General features: G+C 33.7%; 1 protein-coding gene across 1 annotated transcript; it reads left to right on the plus strand.

Annotated features, from left to right (window-relative positions):
- Positions 1 to 6: 6 nt before the first annotated feature.
- On the plus strand, positions 7 to 18,056 carry cc2d1a (coiled-coil and C2 domain containing 1A). Its single transcript, XM_073842478.1, has 24 exons — positions 7 to 239; positions 324 to 433; positions 1,288 to 1,360; positions 1,442 to 1,546; positions 1,641 to 1,768; positions 2,815 to 2,887; positions 4,198 to 4,322; positions 4,395 to 4,506; positions 4,576 to 4,748; positions 6,181 to 6,303; positions 6,424 to 6,482; positions 8,441 to 8,557; positions 8,646 to 8,719; positions 10,054 to 10,112; positions 10,210 to 10,261; positions 10,333 to 10,432; positions 11,838 to 11,928; positions 12,011 to 12,220; positions 12,669 to 12,724; positions 12,800 to 12,872; positions 12,947 to 13,067; positions 14,956 to 15,032; positions 15,298 to 15,345; positions 15,435 to 18,056. The coding sequence occupies exons 5-24, from the start codon at positions 1,685 to 1,687 to the stop codon at positions 15,471 to 15,473; spliced, it is 1,866 nt and encodes a 621-aa protein (XP_073698579.1). The 5' UTR covers positions 7 to 239; positions 324 to 433; positions 1,288 to 1,360; positions 1,442 to 1,546; positions 1,641 to 1,684; the 3' UTR covers positions 15,474 to 18,056.
- Positions 18,057 to 18,827: the final 771 nt, after the last annotated feature.

Below are 18,827 nucleotides of genomic sequence, written 5' to 3' on the forward strand. Positions count from 1 at the left end.
CACCGGTGGAAAACCCTCCTCTGCTCCACAGGCCGAGCCAATTAAAGAGCAAGAAAAGCCTCCTCCAGCATACACGCCACCGCAGACAGCCAACATCAAGCCAGTGCAGGACATCCGGCCAGTCGTTCCATCCAAACCTCAGCTGCTACAGCCTCCGTCACAGAGACCGCTGGCTGTAACGCCTGATACACCAGCCATATCGCCCCTTACGCCTGGACAGCCCAACACACAGCACTCAGGTACACACATACTCACGCTCTGACGTTCACTGTGAAGCTGTCACCGACCGAACACATAGTCATGTTTGTGTGTGTGTGTTTCAGAGCTCAAAGCGAGTATATTAAGCAGACAGAGAGAGTATAAGCTGGCAGCCTTAAAGGCCAAACAGAGCGGAAACACTGAACAAGCCAAACTACTCTACCAAGTGTCCAAGGTAAATGGGTTTTCCCCTTGTCTGTTTCACTAATTCATGATTAACATTTAATTCAGGTCACAAAGTCACACATTTATCATTTATCACTTGCTTCTTTGTTGTTATTCAAATTTTATTTGTGTGCACTACGATTATCTATTGTGAAAGAAATTAATACTTAGTGCTGTCAAACATTGAATCACATAAAAATACATTTTTGTTTACATAATAAATGTGTGTTTACTGTGTATGTTAATTGTATAGAATCCTCAAAAAAAGTGTCAGTTTCCACAAAAATATATGTTTATATATTAAATATGTTTTTATATAATATTAATTATTTATATATATATATATATATATATATATATATATATATATATATATATATATATATATATAAATGCATGTAAATATTTTCAAAATATATGCTATATGTGTTTGTATTTAATCGTTTGACAGCGCTGCTTTTATTGAGTAAGGATGCATTAAATTTCTCTTTTTTTATAATCAGAAATGTTTCATGAGCAGCAAATCAGAAATATTACAATGGTTTCTGAAGGATCATGTGACACTGAAGACTGCAGTAATGATGCTGAAAATGTATCTTTGCATCATAGAAATAAAATACATTTTAAAATATATAAAAATAGAAAACAGTTATTTTAAATTGTAATAATATTTTAAAATATTGCAGTTTTTTAACCAAATAAATGCAGCCATGGTGAGAAAAATAGACTTGACTGAAAAAACATTAAGATGCTAAGAGACCCCAAACCTTTGAACACTTTAAAGTGTAAATCTGGTAATTGACCTATTATTAAACACAACAACTTGAAAAATTAACTAGCTCTTTGTTTCTCTCTTTCCCACAGAGATTAGACTCGATCATAGAGAGTGTAGACAGAGGCGAGATTGTGGACATCGGCTCACTGCCGCCCCCTCCTGGTACCTCACAGATCTTCACTCAGCTCAGTTACATTCTAATTAGTTCAGTCTGATTTTAATGAAAGTGTCTCTGTCTTATAGGAGAGGTTGAAGTGCAGGTTGAAGTACCACGTCCAAACCCTCCCCAGCTGTCCTCTAAACCAGCCGCCCCTCCTGCTGCTGCACCCACCGCTGCCCCAAACACAGGTGAGAACATGTGTGTTTGTCTGACGTCCCACACGCACATCAAACCCAGATATCACTGATTCTGTAAATAAAAGCATATACGCATGTGTTTCAGCTCTCTCTGCTCCCCGGAGCGTCGCCGAGGCTTTACAGCAGCGCATGGACAAATATAAAGAAGCCGCAGAGAGCGCCAAGAGCAAAGGAGACGACCGCAAAGCACGCATGCACCAGCGCATAGTCAAGGTAACACACAGGAAGACTTGTATTAAGACTAAGGTTAAGATTATGGCTTAATATAATGTAAATAATGTCTCTTACTGAAAATATGTAATAGAAAACCCAAAAAAGATGTATGCTATTTTAAAAATCCACAACGTTTTATGCATATTTTGGACTATGGGGGGCACCATTATTTTGATTACGTACAACCATAGTTTTCAATGTTGAAAACAGTTGTTTTGTGGAATATTTTTGTGGAAACTTTTAGGATTCTTTGATTTACCAGAAAGTAAAAATGTTTAATTGAAATAGAAATTTTGTAACTATAGTTAAAAATTTTAAAATTTTATTGTGTTTTTGTTAGTTTGGTAAACTTATTTTTTTTAATACATCAAGATAAACTAAATAAAAATGAGATTTTTTGAGAAATTATGTCTGTCCTGGTCTCTACATGTATTTTCCCTCTGTTAAGGAAAATATGAAAAATGAGTTTAACTTGTATCTCTACCCAAAAGTAAAAATTGTCATAATTTTTTCCAAATTTAGTCCTTAATTGAAATTTAATTAATCTTAAATTATTTGATCTAAAAGAGAGAATAATCAATGACTTTCAGTTCGAAGACTACATATAAAATACCTACCAAAATAAATGTTTGGCTAAAAGTTGCCAAAAATGCAATGACTTTTTCATTGACTTAAACATTGAAAGGCTCAAATGACTAAAATGTGACTATTAAGCATTTTCGTCTCAAGATAAAGACTCAATCAAAAATACCTGTCAAAATGAGCACTGCGGCATCGTATCAGTATTTTATTTTCCTAGGTGTGTTGTGGTAAAAATAGCAACAGTATAGCGCCAGTAGCTCTCCAAATCAGTTAAAATAAAAGCATCCCCATAGTAAAACTGTGGATTTTTTTTAAATAACGTAAATCTTTCATCCACTACATATTTCAGTAAGAGACATCATTTAAGTTATATTAAGCCGTACAAGTCTTAATACCCGGTGTTCCCTTTAAATAAAACAAGATACCATTTTATTAACCTTTTGTATCTGTGTTCTTGACTTCAGCAATATCAAGACGCCATTAAAGCACATAAAGCAGGACGGCCTGTGAATTTGGCAGAACTTCCTGTACCACCAGGTAATGCATGTTTGTTTGTTTCTAGAGAGAGCCAAATTTATAACAAATAAATATCAAGAGGTGCTTGTAAATGTTTGAGTGTGGGGTGCTGATTATTTCTATATTTATAATTAAACAACTCTTTTAATTATATACACTGCTGTTCAAAGGTTTGGGCTTGGTAAGATAAAAAAAAAATGTTTTAAATGATCTTTTTTCACTCACTAAGACTGTATTTATGTATTTAGAAATACAGTAAAAGAAAAAGTAAATATGGTGAAATATAATTAAAATTCTAAATAACTATTTTGAATTTCAATATGTATTAAAATGTAATTTATTCATCAAAGCTCAATTTTCAGCATCATTACTCCAATCCTTAGTGTCACATGATGCTTCAGAAATCATTCAATACATTGATTTGCTGTTCAAGAAACATTTATAATTATTAATGTTATTTTTAATGAAGTAAAATTAATTCTCTTTCATTTAAAATAATAATAATAATAAAATAAAATTTAAAAAAGCCTAACTCTGAACGGCAGCGTACATTTGTAAGTATGTAATAAAATTAAGTATATAATGTAATGTAACAGATATAATGTAATTATGGGAGCCAGTTTTTGCACAAAATAAAAAATAAAACATTTAAATTATGCTTTTTATTTTAAAATTCATAAAATTCAAAAGTCATAATAATGAGATATATGAGTTTATGAGAATAAATCAAAATTCAGAATTTACATCTCTACATTTTTTTTGCCATGGAATCAAAATAAAATAAAAATCTAACATCTTAATCTCACAATTTTTTTTTTCTCAGAACTGTGAGTTTACATTTTAAACTTCTATAGTAAATTTAACCCTGGACCACAAAACCAGTAATAAGGGTCAATTTTTTAATATTGAGATTTATAAATCATCTGAAAGATAAATGAATAGGCTTTCCATTGACATTTGTAGAGATGTTTGTAGAGATATAACAATATTTGATACAAATATTTGAAGACCTGTAATCTGAGGCTGAAAAAAAAAAAAATCAAAATATTGAGAAAATCGCCTTTAAAGTTGTCCAAATGAAGTTCTAAGTCATGCACATTACTAATCAAAAAAAAAGTTTTGATATATTTACAGTATGAAGTTTACAAAATATCTTCATTGAACATGATCTTTACTTAATATCATAATGATTATTGGCATAAAAGAAAAATCAATAATTTTGACCCATACAATGTATTGCTGGCTATTGCTATAAATATACCCATACTTAAGACTGGTTTTGTGATCAAAAACCTCGTTTTTAACATTGTTTATGTGTGTGTGCATGTCAGGTTGTCCTCCGCTGCAGGGCAGTGAGGGCGGCGAGCAGAATTTTATGGGCGTCTTGGAGACCGCCATGAAACTGGCCAATCAGGACACAGATGCCGACGCAGATGAAGATGAAGGGACACAGAAGGTAGTGTCAAAGTTCAGCAAAACATCTAGAAACTGTATTTCCGTCTGATTCTTCATCTCTGTTTCCGTGTAGCCATCAGCTCAGCCTTCCGTTCAGAAATCCAGAGCTCCCACTGCTCCGAAAGCCTCGTCCGCCGCAGGGACACCCACCGGCTCCACAAACGCCTTCAAACTAGGAGGGAAAGGTAGACGTGCGTTTATATATCGGCATTAACGCATACGCACAGTTGTGTGACACTTGTGTTGTTTTGTAGCCCAGCAGCAGCTGGATTTCCTGACGACGCGCAGACAGCAGTTTGTGAAGGCCGCGTTACGCTCTAAAGAGATGAAGGACATGCAGGGAGCTGCGCAGCACCTGAGAAACGCTAAAGGCCTCGACTCCATGATCACTGCGGCCAAGAGCGGGCTTCCTGTTGACATCACAAAGGTTTGTGAATCAGTGATGTGCCAAAATATCACCCGAAAGGGTCGAAATCACTGACCGAAACAGTGAGGATTTATTCAACGATGTGTTTGAAAGCTCCTGGGAATATTGTATTTACAAAGTCGATATTAAAGGGATAGTTCACCCAAAAATTTAAATTTGAGAGTCAAAAAAACATACACAAACAAAACCAAATTAAACCTTGCGGCTCGTGGCGATACATTGAGGTGTTAACACAAAACGATCGGTCTGTGCAAGAAACTGAACAATATTTATATAATTTTTACCTCTGATCCACCGCAATGTTCAACAGTCCTGAGCCTAGGGCTGGGCCGATAAACGATATCATATCGAATCGCGATGAAATTTATGTTAATAATGATGATAAGCTCTAGACATTTTTTGCTCGATATTTATTAATCTAAGAGCCAATCACACAGTAGAAATATGCTACAACAGCCAATCAGCGTGCAGCGTGCGTGTGCACGTCAACGTACAAAGTTCATTTCCTACCGCACTTTGCGAAGCAAACTTAACACCAGGACGCCAAAAAAAAAAAAAAAAAAAGAAAGAGTGGAAGCAGCAACGAAGTGAAACTAACCTCGAGTTATTATCCAAAGATGTTGAAATTGTCGACAAAAAAGGTAGCACGAATTCCGTTATATAAGTGGTTTGGCTATCTAAAAAGTGACTCTCAAAATGCACGCGCATTCAAAAGCAATTTTAATCCCCCTTGTTTAGAGAGTGACTCCCCAATGCACGCAAATTAGGCTACATGACATATCTAGGCTGTTATTAGTATGTAGGCTATAATAGGTTGTGTATGTCTATAGCTCTGTATCATGCTCGAAATATTTGGTCTTAATACGATTAAGAAAGAACTGTCGTAATTTTTTGTTATTTATTGTTTCAAAATGCAGTGGTTGCCTCTAATTTAAATAGCTCAACCTATAATAGAGAAAATTAACAATTTTGTTAATAATAATAATAATAAATAAATAAATAATTGTGTTACAATCATTTTATGTTTACATTTTGTACATTTACTCTCATTTACCATACTCTGTCACAACTTTTTATTTTTTTAATTTATTTTAGTAAGGTGTTTTAAGGTTTAAGGGCAAATCTGTAATCTGTTTTTGTTAATAAACTATACTTAAAAATGTAATTTAATGATCCCTTTAATTTTTGTGGCTTTAGTCATTGTTGGGATACTATTTTAAAGCTGGCAACATCAACAGCTTATATAGAAATATATATCGTTATCGTTCAATATGGGAAAAAATTATCGAGATTACATTTTTGCCATATCACAACAGATTTTTAAACTTTAAACTTCTACAAAATGATGAATAGATAATGCACATCAACTGTGTTTATGCTTTGTTTTTATCCTCTTTGAGAAAATGCTATAAATTGATTCTCTTGGGTCCAGGTGCCGGCCGCTCCGGTCAGTGAGGACGACTACAGACTGTCTCATTCACGCTCGTCTGCTCTCTCTCCGCGCTCATCTGAGCAGTACGCACAACTCATGTCCCAGCTCAAACAGCAGCATGAGGTTATTACACACACAACCAGCTCAACAACATAGATCTGATCCATGTGAAGCACACACAGAATTCAAGAGAAATGCGTGGATTATTCACAGTCTAAATGACCTTCTAACACTTGTTTCCAGAAATGCCTTGCGTACTCGCAGCAGTTCACTAATATGGGGAATGTAGCTGAAACTGCCAGGTATGTATGTGTTTCTGTTTTATTTTTCATGGTATATTTAAGAAAAAATTGTCATCAGGTAAACAGTGTTTTGTGTGTTTTGAGTGATGAGTATGCACTACTGTTTAAAAGTATTTTTTGAAAAGAAGTTAATACTTTTAATAAGCAAAGACAAATTAAATTGAACAAAAGTGAGGTTAAATACATTTATAATGTTACGAATGATTTCTATTTCAAGTAAATGCTGTTCTTTCGAAATTTCTGTTCATCAAAGCGTTCTGAAGGAAAATATATAAAACTGTTTTTAACATTTATAATAATCAGAAATGTTTTTTGAGCAGTAAATCAGCATGTTAGAATGATTTCTGAAGAATCATGTTACACTGAAGACTGGAGTAATGATGCTAAAAATTCAGCTTTGAAATCACAGGAATAAATTACATTTTACAGTATAATGAATTAGAAAACAGTCATTTTAAATTATAAGAATATTTCACAATATTACTGTTTTTACTGTTTGTTTAATTGTTTGATCAAATAAATGCAAACTTGATGAGGATTTGGGATTAATACAAATAAAATACAGAAAAAATGTTATATTGTGAAATATTGTTGCTATTTGAAATATTAGTTTTCTATTTTAACATACTTCAAAATATAATTTATTTCTGTGATGCAAAGCTGAATTTTCAGCATCAATACTCCAGTCTTCAGTGTCATTATCTTTCAGCATAATATGCTGATTTATTATCAATGTTGCAAACAGTTATGCTGCTTAATTTTTTTTTTTCTAAAACCGGTGATACTTTGGATTCTTTGATGAATAAAACATTAAAAAGAACAGAATTTATTCAAAATAGAAATCTTTAGGAACAATATACACTACTATTCAAAGTTTGGGGTTAGTATGTTTTTCTTTCTTTCTTTGAAAGAAATTAATACTTTTATTCAGCAAGGATGTTTTAAATCGATAAAGTGATAGTAAAGACTTATATTGTTAGAAAAAACACTATTTGAATAAATGCTGTTCTTTTTAACTTTTTATTGATCAAACAATCCTAAAAAAAAGGGTAACACTTTAGAATAGGTAACACTTACTCACTATTAACTACGACTTTTCTCTCAATAAATTCCTAATTTGCTGCTTATTAATAGTTAGTAAGGTAGTTGTTAGGTTTAGGTATTGGGTAGGATTAGGCATGTAGAATAAGGCATTAATATGTGCTTAATTAGTAATTGGCCGATATTCTAGCAATATGCATGCTAATAAGTCGTAGTTAATAGTCAATAAGTGTTACCTATTCTAAAGTGTTACCAAAAAAAGTATCACAGTTCCAAAAAAAAATAGTTTCCAACATTGATTATAAATCAGCATGTTAGAATAATTTCTGAAGGATTGTGTGACACTGAAGACTTGAGTAATGATGCTGAAGATTCAGCTTTAAGTGTTTCAAGTTAATTTAAATTGCAATAATATTTCATAATATCACTTGAATTTTTTTTCTTATTTAGTATTTATACAAATATTTTTTACCACCTTTAAAGGTATAAAAAGTTAACCATTATGTGTAAAAATGAAATCAAATTAATTACAGCTTTTATTAATTAAAAACAAAGTGTAATATCTCTTAGAATGTAAGTAATAAACATAAGCACTATCATAACTCTTACACTGAAATATAAAATATTGAGCTTGTGGGCTTTAAGATGTATTTGTGTGTGTCGCTCTGATTTTTTTCTAACATTTATGGAGACCAAATGTCCCCACATGGGTAATAAAACGTGAAATTACATACATTATGTGAGCGGCAAATAGTCCTCATGAGGAAAACGGATTAATAAACACAGTAAATAAAAAAGAAAAATGCTGAGGGTTGGGTTTAAGAATTGCTGTAGAGCAAAGATTATGAGCTGACTATAAAAATAATGCAAGTAAATTGAAAGCCTTTATGGAAGAAAATGTATGTGTTTGTGTGTAGGTTTGAGAAGCTGGCTGAGGAATGCATGAGCAATATTGAAGTGCTGAAGAAAGCTCACGCTAAAGGAAGATCAGTTCCCAAATACCACACAGAGGAGCGCACCTTCAACAGCGTCAAGTAAGAACACACTCAAAACACACATATAACACGTCTGTCAATGAGGATGTCCTACTCAGACTCTCTAAATGTCTTTATGTGTGTTTAGGATATTTCCTAAGATGACGTCCAATGAAATGGTGCTGACCATCGTGAAAGGAATCAACCTGCCTACTCCTCCAGGTGTGTATGTGTCCTGAACAGTTAAACTGCCTGCTGTTCCCACAAATTCTTTGGTTTTTCAGCATTTTTTTGTATTTGAACCCTTTCCAACAACGACTGTATGACTTCGAGATCCGTCTTTTTACACTGAGGACATCTAAAAGACTCATATGCAACTATTACAGAAGGTTCAAACACTCACCTATGCTCCAGAAGTGTAAAACAAACAACAACCACAATGCATTAAGAGCCAGAATTTTGAATTTAAAGATCAGGGTAAATTTAACTTATTTTGTCCTCTGGGAAACATCTAATTATCTTCTGTAGCTTCTGAAGGGCAGTACTAAATGAAAAAAGATGATGTTTAGGCAAAAGAAAAAAAATGTACACATCTTTATTCTGTTCAAAAGTTTTCACCCCCGGCTCTTAATGCATAATGTTTCTTTCTGGAGCATCAGTGAGTGTTTGAACCTTCTGTAATAGTTGCATGTGAGTCCCTCAGTTGTCCTCAGCGTGAAAGGATTGATCTCAAAATCATACAGTCATTGTTGGAAAGGGTTCAAATACACAAAAATGCTGGAAAAACTAAAAAGTTGTGGGACCTGAAGGATTTTTCTGAAGAACAGCAAAGAACAAACAAAGGACTCATGAACAAACATCACAAAATCAAAAACAAAAACAGCTGTGGATTATTCAGGAAACAACACAGTATTAAGAAACAAGTGTATGTAATCTTTTGAATGGGGTACTTTTTATAAACTCTAAACTATTATTTACTCTTTTAGACTATATGTAAACATCTTTTATGTGAAATATCTTATTCAAGTCCGTACTAAATAAAAAATAACATGCATTTTGTATGATCCCTCTTATTTTGGTAAAATAATTAACATTTTGAAGACTCTGCAAGGTGTATGTAAACTTTTGACTTCAACTGTATATTGTAAAATCTCATTTATTCTTGTGATCAAAGCTGAATTATCATTACTTTAGTCTTCATTGTCACATGATTATTGCTGATTTGATAAATATGAAGCAGCACAACTGTATCAGCACTGATATTAATAATGTTTGAATGTATTATTCATTTCAGTGTTGATACAGTTGTGCTCCTTCATATTTGTGTTAACCATTGATTCATTAATAAATACAAAGTTCAAAGAACATTTGATATAGATATCTTTTGTGACCTTATAAATGTTCATATTTCATCTTTGATCAATTTAATGGCTCCTTGCTAAATAAAAGTATTCATTTCTTTTTTTTCCTTCAAAATGTATTGATCCTAACCTTTTGAACATAATGATATTTTCTGACAGAATGGCTGTGAATGTTGTTTTCTTTGTTTTCTCCAGGAGTCTCGGCCAACGATCTGGATGCGAGTGTGCGCTTTGAGTTCCCATTCCCCAGCTCGGTATGCAGCCCTTTCACTCTCTTCTACACACACACACACACACACACACACACACACACACACTATTGCTATCTAACTGTGTGTGTTTGTTTCTTAGGAGGAAGCTCAGAGAGACAAAACCAGCACTGTGAGAAACACCAGCTCTCCAGGTACACACACTCATGCAATCTGTGTGCTAAACAGGTGGCGGCATTAGCTGACAGTCTTTGTGTGTTCTCAGAGTTTAAGGAGCAGTTCAAGCTGAACATCAAGCGAGATCACAGAGGCTTCAAGAGAGTCGTACAGGCCAAAGGCATCAAGTTTGAGGTCGTACACAAAGGGTGAGACTCTTATTGATCAACACTAACAGTCGAGTCAATCTCGTCCAGTCCTCATTTCACCCTAAAAGAAATTATTTTAATAATATTTAGCAATAGATGATTTTTCATTAGGGTTTTCTAAGCAAACTTAGTTCCACAAAAGAATAAAATAGAAAGGTAAATAAATAAAAAGGTAGTTGCTCACACTAAATCGTCTGATTGATTTTAACTGCAACTTTTTATCTCACAATTGAGACTTTGTGTACCTGAAAATTTAGAAATAAAAGAAAATGAAGGTTTATAAAAAAAATCTGAATTGTGAGGGGGGATTTTCATTACTGTAGTGTATCTGAAATTGTTACTTTTTACTTTTATTTATGTATTGCAAATTCAAATTATTTTCAATGATGACTCTCAACACTTTTTTTAAATGTAAAAACTTAAAATGATTTTTAAAGGAAGTTACTACTACAATAATATTTACTTAAAGAATAAGTTTTAATTGTAATTGTTTTAATTGTCAAGAAATTAGTTTAAATTATTAGTTCTAAATATAAGACTAATATTTTTTTAGGTAAATGATATTCCATGTCAAAATTCAGTTTTTATTCCCTTTCCAATATGAACCAAAAATTAAGTAATTGCAGCTTTTTATCTCACAATTCTGACTTTATATTTATTTTAGAATTTCAGACTTGTTTGTGAGTTTATAAAAAAAGTCAAGGAAAAATAATGAGAAAAATTAAAATTTTACCATTTTTATTTTCTTTATTGTGTGGCAAAAATAAATATACATATTTTTTGTATAGTAATAAAAATACTAATAAAACAATGTATTATTATAGTGGCAATTAAGCAGATTTGTTTCATAAATTCTCATTACTGTAATGTATCTGAAATGTGTACTTAATATAAGCCTAGTTTTCTCTTTTCACTAGTTTTCACTTTCATACGTGACCCTGGATGACAAGTCATAAGTAGCACAGGTATATTTGTAGCAAAAGCCAGCAATACATTGTCTGGGACAAAATTATTGATTTTTCTTTTATGTCAAAAATCATTAGGATATTAAGTATAGATCATGTTCCATGAAGATATTTTGTACATTTTCTACTATAAATGTATCAAAACTTACATTTTGCTTAGTAATATGCATTGCTAAGAACTTCATTTGGACAACTTTAAAGACAATTTTCTCAATATTTCGATTTTTTGCACCCTCAGATTGCAGATTTTCAAATAGTTGTGTCTCAACCAAATATTGTTCTATTCTAACCAACCAAACTTAAGTGGAACGCTTATTTATTCAGCTTTCAGTTGACCTTATGACTGGTTTTGTGGTCCAGGGTCACATATGGGGTTGAAATATGGTGTTTCTTTTATTACCAGTGACTAATAATCATTTGTGTGTGTTGTGTGTTCACAGCGGTCTCTTCAAGGGGGATAAAGTGGTAGGAAGCGCTCAGCTGAAGCTGGAAGCCCTGGAGAACCAGTGCGAGATCAGAGAGATTATAGACGTGAGTGATTCACACAAACTCACACACACCTATCACATTCACATGAGCGCTTGTATCCCATGAGCCTGTGCTGTCACTGCAGGTGTTAGATGGGCGCAAGGAGACGGGAGGGAAGCTGGAGGTGCGTGTGAGGATCCGTGAGCCGCTGGCTGGAGTTCAGCTGCAGCCGGTGACGGAGAAATGGATCGTCATCGACCCTCTCACACCTTCACCGGACAAAGACCGAGAGCAGGAGAAAGACAGAAACAGAGAGAAAGACAGAGACCGGGAGAAATACAGAGAAAAAGAACGGGTATGAGATGCAAAGTATTGCTATTTATATTATAAACAGAATCTGTTATTTCATATAACTCAGCTGTGCTGCAAAAATGCTTCCTTATTTAGATTTTTTGTCTTGTTTCCAGCCCAAATATCTAAAAATTCTTAAATAAAGAAGCATTTTCTAGACAAGTAAAAATAATTTTCAGAAAAAACAAGTCAAAATTAAGTGTTTTTTGCTTGAAACAAGCAAAATAATCTGCCAATGGGGTAAGAAAAAAAATCTTACTTCAAACAGAAAACAAGATTATTTTGCTTACCCCATTTACCCCATTATTTTGCTTGTTTCAAGCTTGTCTAGAAAATGCTTTTTTTGATTTAAGAATTTGTAGATATTTTGGCTGGGAACAAAGCAAAAAATCAAAGAAAAGCATTTTTTGCAGTGTGTACAGAAGCTGCATGACACCTTTTCTTTCCCGCAGGCTCCTTCTCCAAGATCCAAACCCAGAAACGATCACGACAGAAACTCTATACCAAGGTAATGCTAAAGCTGATCCTACAGCACTGATTGCACGTCAATGTGAGTGTTTAACGCATCTCTGGTTGGTTTCAGCTCGTCTCCTCCGCAGTACAAGCTGCACAGCTTCAGTCTGCTTAACCAAGACAGAGAGAGACTGGAGTGGAAGGTGTGTGCTTGTGTTAATAATAATAGGATTGAGTTTTGGACTGGATATTGAGTTCATTTTGTACGTCTCCTTAGATCCAGGATTATAAAAAGAACAGACGCGACCCGTCAGAGTTGATTCAGCAGCACATGGAGGTCTGTCACCGACTGCAATGGCAGAAATCATATTTGGGGAAACATCCAGCAGCTCTGACAGGTACGACATCTGCAGTTGGAAAACTTTTAATTAAGGTGCAAGTTATGCACACTAAATTGATACTTTTATTCAGCAAGGATGCATTTAATTGAACAAAAGTGACAGTCAGGTAAGTCACAGTATTTCATACTGACCCGAATGAGATAATTTTACATGATAGACATTTACATATCATCCACAAGAGAAAATAATAGCTGAATTTATAAAAATTACCCTGTTCAAAAGTTTACATACACTTGATTCCTTATAACATGTTGTTAGCTGAATGATCCACAGCTGTTTTTCGCTAAGTGATAGTTGTTCATGAGTCCCTTGTTTGTCCTGGACAGTTAAACTGCCCGCTGTTCTTCAGACAAAATCCTTTAGGTCTCACAAATTCTTTGGTTTTTCAGCATTTTTGTGTATTTGACCCTTTCCAATAATGACTGTGTGATTTTGAGATCCATCTTTTCACACTGAGGACAACTGAGGGACTCATATGCAACTATTACAGAAGGTTCAAACACTCACTGATGCTCCAGAAGGAAAAAGCATGCATTAAGAGCCGGGGGTGAAAAGTTTTTGAATTTGAAGATCAGGGTAAATTTAACTTATTTTGTCTTCTGGGAAACATGTACGTATCTTCTATAGCCTGAAGGGCAGTACTAAATGAAAAAATATGATATTTAGCCAAAACAAGAAAAATTTACACATTTTCATTCTGTTCAAAAGTTTTCAACCCCCGGCTCTTAATACATCAGTAAATGTTTGAACCTTCTGTAACAGCTGTAACAGTCCCTCAGTTGTCCTCAGTGTAAAAAGATGGATCTCAAAATCATACAGTCATTGTTGGAAAGGGTTCAAATACACACAAATGCTGGAAAACCAAAGAATTTGTGGGACCTGAAGGATTTTTTTCTGAAGAACAGCAGGCAGTTTAACTGTTCAGGACAAACAAGGGACTCATGAACAACAAACAAAAAGAAAAAAAGGGATGTTAACATTTAAATGGGGTCATTCTTATCAATTCAGCTATTGTTTTCTCTTGTGGACCATATGTAAACGTATTTTATGTGAAATATCTTATTTAGGTCAGTACTAAATAAAAAAAATAACATGCATTTTGTGTTATTCCCCCCTATTTTGTTAAAATAGTTAACATTTTGACATCTGAAAGGGGGATGTAAACTTTTGACCTCAACTGTAGTTTAAATTGTAATAATATTTCGCATTACCAAATGCAGACTTGGTGAACAGAAGAAACTTCTTTCAGAAACATTAAAAATCACAAACTTTTGAACAGTGGTTATATAATTAGAAAAAATGGTAACACTTTACAATAAGGTTCATTAGTTAAACATTAGTTAATGTATTAACTAACATGAACTAACCATGAGCAATACATTTGTTACTGTATTTACTAATCTTCATTAACATTAGTTAACGGAAATACAGTTGTTCATTGTTTGTTCATGTTAGTTCACACTGCATTAACTAATGTTAACAAAAATTTAATAATGTATTAGTAAATGTTGAAATTAACATTAACACAGATTAATAAATGCTGTATAAGTGCAGTTCATTATTAGTTCATGTTAACTAATGTGGTTAACTAATGTTAACTAATGAACCTTATTGTAAAGTGTTACCGAAAAAATTAAAAGAAAAAAACACTCAAGCCGACCCATAGACATCCCTATTTCACTAAATATTTATTTTGTTACAAATAAGAACATAAAATGCTCCATGTGGACCTCTGAGAATAATACAGATTGAAGATTCAAATGAATCTATGAACATTCTAAATTGATTCACTTCTATGAATTGCTCTTTTGAGCGCTCCATATGTGAGATGTTCAAGAGCAGAACTGTTCATCAATAATGTACTGTATCTCTCTGTCTGTCTCAGAATATGAAAATGTGCTGCGGAAGTTCGCTCACGGGCTTGCGGATTCAGTCAAAATGTTTTCCAGCCAAGGCAACAGGGTGAGCAAACACCACACACACAAAATGAGACACATTGGTAAGGTATGAGTATGAGGTGTCTATTTTTGTTCTCTTTTCACTCAGAAATACTTGACACGACTAAAGTAAATTGGGTTGCGGATGTCATTTCGTGTTGATTGAAACACTCATGCGGTTGCTTTGTGATGTGCATTAAACACAGAAGCTGAACGCCACTTTTTGTGTCATTTCAACATTTTAGGTCAGTTATTTAGATTAAAGCTAAAGAGCTGTTTTTGTTTCTCAGGAAGCTGCAAAAGATGCCCTCGGCCGACTGAAGGTTGTGGAGAACGAGGTGAATATTAAAGAGAGTGTGTGTGTGTGTGTTCCAGTCATTTTCATGTGAACTCGCTTTCATTGTCTTTTATTGTCTCTCTCTCACAGCTGGAGTCAGTCAGGAAAAAACGGGGCGTCAGAGAGTGAAGAAACGCGTTGAGTGATGTGACTGTCTGCTGGGAAACTCTTCACACTTCTGAAATCATGAGAATAGAAACCAATCGTGACAGATATAACAGAGCTGCAGAGGGAAACACTACACACACACACACACACATGCAATTAAGCACCTTTTGCATTGATGCACTTCATTGCTCTGCGCTCCAAACCATCAAAACGTTCCGCAATTTGTCTTTTGTAAGGAGACGTCTGAATGTTTCGAGTGAGATCAAACTCATCTCACCTAATGCAAAAAATAAAGATCAATCAAACACTAATGGGGGACGTCTCACAAAACTCAACAACAACATGACTGGATCACATTTATTTAGTTCACAAAAAAGAGATTAAAATTGTATTTAAATATTTTAGGACCATTAAGATTTGTTTAGCATTTTTATGACAATTAAGCACAATTAGTGCTTAAAAAAGATGTATTATTGAATTTAAAATAAGCATACAGGATATTAATATTTGCTGTTCTGCTATTTTTTTTTTTATTTAAATGTAATTGAAAAAATTCAATTTAATGTGTCTAGTTACACAAATATAAGGAATTATTTGCATACACTTCCAGTCAAAAGTGTTTGAACCATAAGACTTTTAATGTTTTTTTTAAAGAAGCATCTTCTGCTCACCGAGCCTGCATTTATTTGATCTAAAGTACAGCAAAAACAGTAAAATTCTGAAATATTTTTACTATTTTAAATAACTGTTTTCTATTCGACTATATTTTATAATGTCATTTATTCCTGTGATTTCAAAGCTGAATTTTCAGCATTATTACTCCTGTCCTTCAGAAATCATTCTAATATTCTGATTTGCTGCTCAAAAAACATTCGTTATTATTATTTTGTTGAAAACCGCTGAGTAGAATTTTTCAGGTTTCTTTGATGAATAGAAAGTTCAGGAGAACATGTTGTAACCTTATAAATGTCTTTATCATCACTCACAATCAATTTAAAGCATCTTCTTAAATAAAAATATTCATTTCTAAAATTCCCCATTAAAAAAAAAATACTGACTCCAAGCTTTTGAAATGTTTATGAACATTAAAAAAGCTTTTTATGTCAGATAAATGTTTTTGGATTTGTCTATTCATCAAAGAATCCTAAAAAAAAAAAAAAAAAAATCAGCATATTAGAATGATTTCTGAAGGATCATGTGACCGTGAAGACTGGCGTAATGATGCTGAAAATTCAGCTTTGTTCACAGGAATAAATTACATTTTAAAATGTATTCAAATAGAAAGCAGCTATTTTAAATAGTAAAAATATTTCACATTTTTTATGTTTTTGCTGTACTTTAAATCAAACAAATGCAGGCTTGGTGAGCAGAAGAGACTTCTTTAAAAATCATTAAAAATCGTACTGTTCAGAAACTTTTTTTATATATATATGTTATGAGGGAAAATTGAGCTTAATTGTCAATGAAAATGGTCCTTATTATTCTTAATATTTATATGAACATTACGAATAAGACAATTAATAATATTTACATCGTTTTTTGTGAACTATGACATTATTTTGTGAGATTTCCCCATGCACATATGTAAATAATTTCTCAGAAAATGAATACACTTACGGTTATCAGAGAACTGAATTACAGACGATCATTCATTCCCTCTAACAGTTTCATGCATGTACCTCGCACTACAAAAATGAAGTGGATCCTTTTATTTTAACCCAGTTCTTGTCTCTTTTGTCTTCCATCTCCTCCTATCTGACATCGTTCGGCTAACCTCTCTTTCACGTCTAAGAGCTGTTAATCTGCAGTCTTTACAGTAATCCGTGTCCTCCAGTATTCCCAGATTAGGATAATGCGGCTGCACGGCTGTGATATGGGAATAATCTCAGCTCTCCAGGGAAGATGTTCAAGTGTGAGTGAGTGTGTGTTAGATGGAGGAGATGCGGATAATATCCCGTAATCGCGGATTATCCGCACCCCGATGCTTCAGCAGAGCAAACGTGAGAAAAGGGGCTCATTGTGCGGGTGTTTCGGGTGGAGGACGCTGTCCATGTTTTGGGTCTGTTTGGTTTGATAAGATCAGATGAGAGGTTTTGTATCTGGGTAATAATGGAGAAAATGTGTGAGGTTTTGTTGTGGTGTTGGAGACATGTGGGCATTCACATGCTGAGATCAGCATGGTTTTAGCATTTTTTTTTTTCTGCTTGTCTGTTTCAGAGTCAAAGGCCATCGACTTTAACCCCTGACTGACACAATCTGAACCCTCTTGTTGTTCGTGTAGAGCAGATCCACATGTCTTGATCTCAGTATGTGTGTGTGAAACAGTCAGTCATTATATCAACTGTTTGTTTTGGTTGCGTTTGAAGAGCCAGGCGTAAAGTCGTCTTTTAGGATGCTGTCTGAACCCAATTAGCCTTCGTCATCCTCGTTCACTCCAGCATGTACAGATCAGGTCTCTGTATACTGAAGGCAATCACTGCTAATGTATTAATGTATGCACTGATGGCTCTATTTTTTAAAATCTGCATTAATTTGTTAATGTGTCTAAGGTGAAGGATATGATGATGTCTAATGTAATAATTAAAAAGGAAGGTTGCCCTGGAAGTGGAGATTCTGTCATCATTTACTCACTTGTTGTGCTTCAAACCTGTATGTCTTTATCTATACAGTTGAAGTCAAAAGTTTTTTTTATGTTTTTATGTATTTTTTTAATTTTTTAAATTTTATGTCTCCCTTTCAGAATCTGCAATATGTTAATTACTTTAGCAAAATAAGAGGGATCAAACTAAACAAATGTTATTTTTCATTTAGTACTGCCCTTCAGAGGCTACAGAAGACCAAATAAGTTAAATTTACCCTGATCTTCAAATTCAAAAGTTTTCACCCCCCGGTTCTTAATGCATCGTTTTTTCCTTCTGGAGCATCCGTGAGCCTTTGAACCTTCTGTAAAAATAGCTGGACATGAATGAAACCGGACCCATATAATTTACAAATGGCCATGCCCGTTCTTATAAGGAAAAAATGTGGATAGTTATTAAAGTAATCCTTGATGTGAACCGCCCTAACAAGTCCTTTTTTTTTTTACCCCCTTTTTTTTGGTGCTCAACAGAGCAAGTTTTCATTTATTTTCACTGTTTGAAAAAAAAGTGAACCTTGTGAAGATTTTTTTAAACTCAAGTTTTGTGACACAAAGGGAAAAAAAATTCTGATTGGTAATATAAATAGCTAAGAACTTAATTTGGACAACTTTAAAGGCGATTTTATCATTAAAATATATATATATATATATATATATATATTTTTTTTTTTTTTTAATTATTTTATTTTTTTTTTTTGCACCCTTAGATTCTAGATTTTCAAATAGTTGTATCTCAG

Source organism: Garra rufa, chromosome 6 (genome assembly GCF_049309525.1).
Source record: "Garra rufa chromosome 6, GarRuf1.0, whole genome shotgun sequence".
Lineage (NCBI taxonomy): Eukaryota > Metazoa > Chordata > Actinopteri > Cypriniformes > Cyprinidae > Garra > Garra rufa.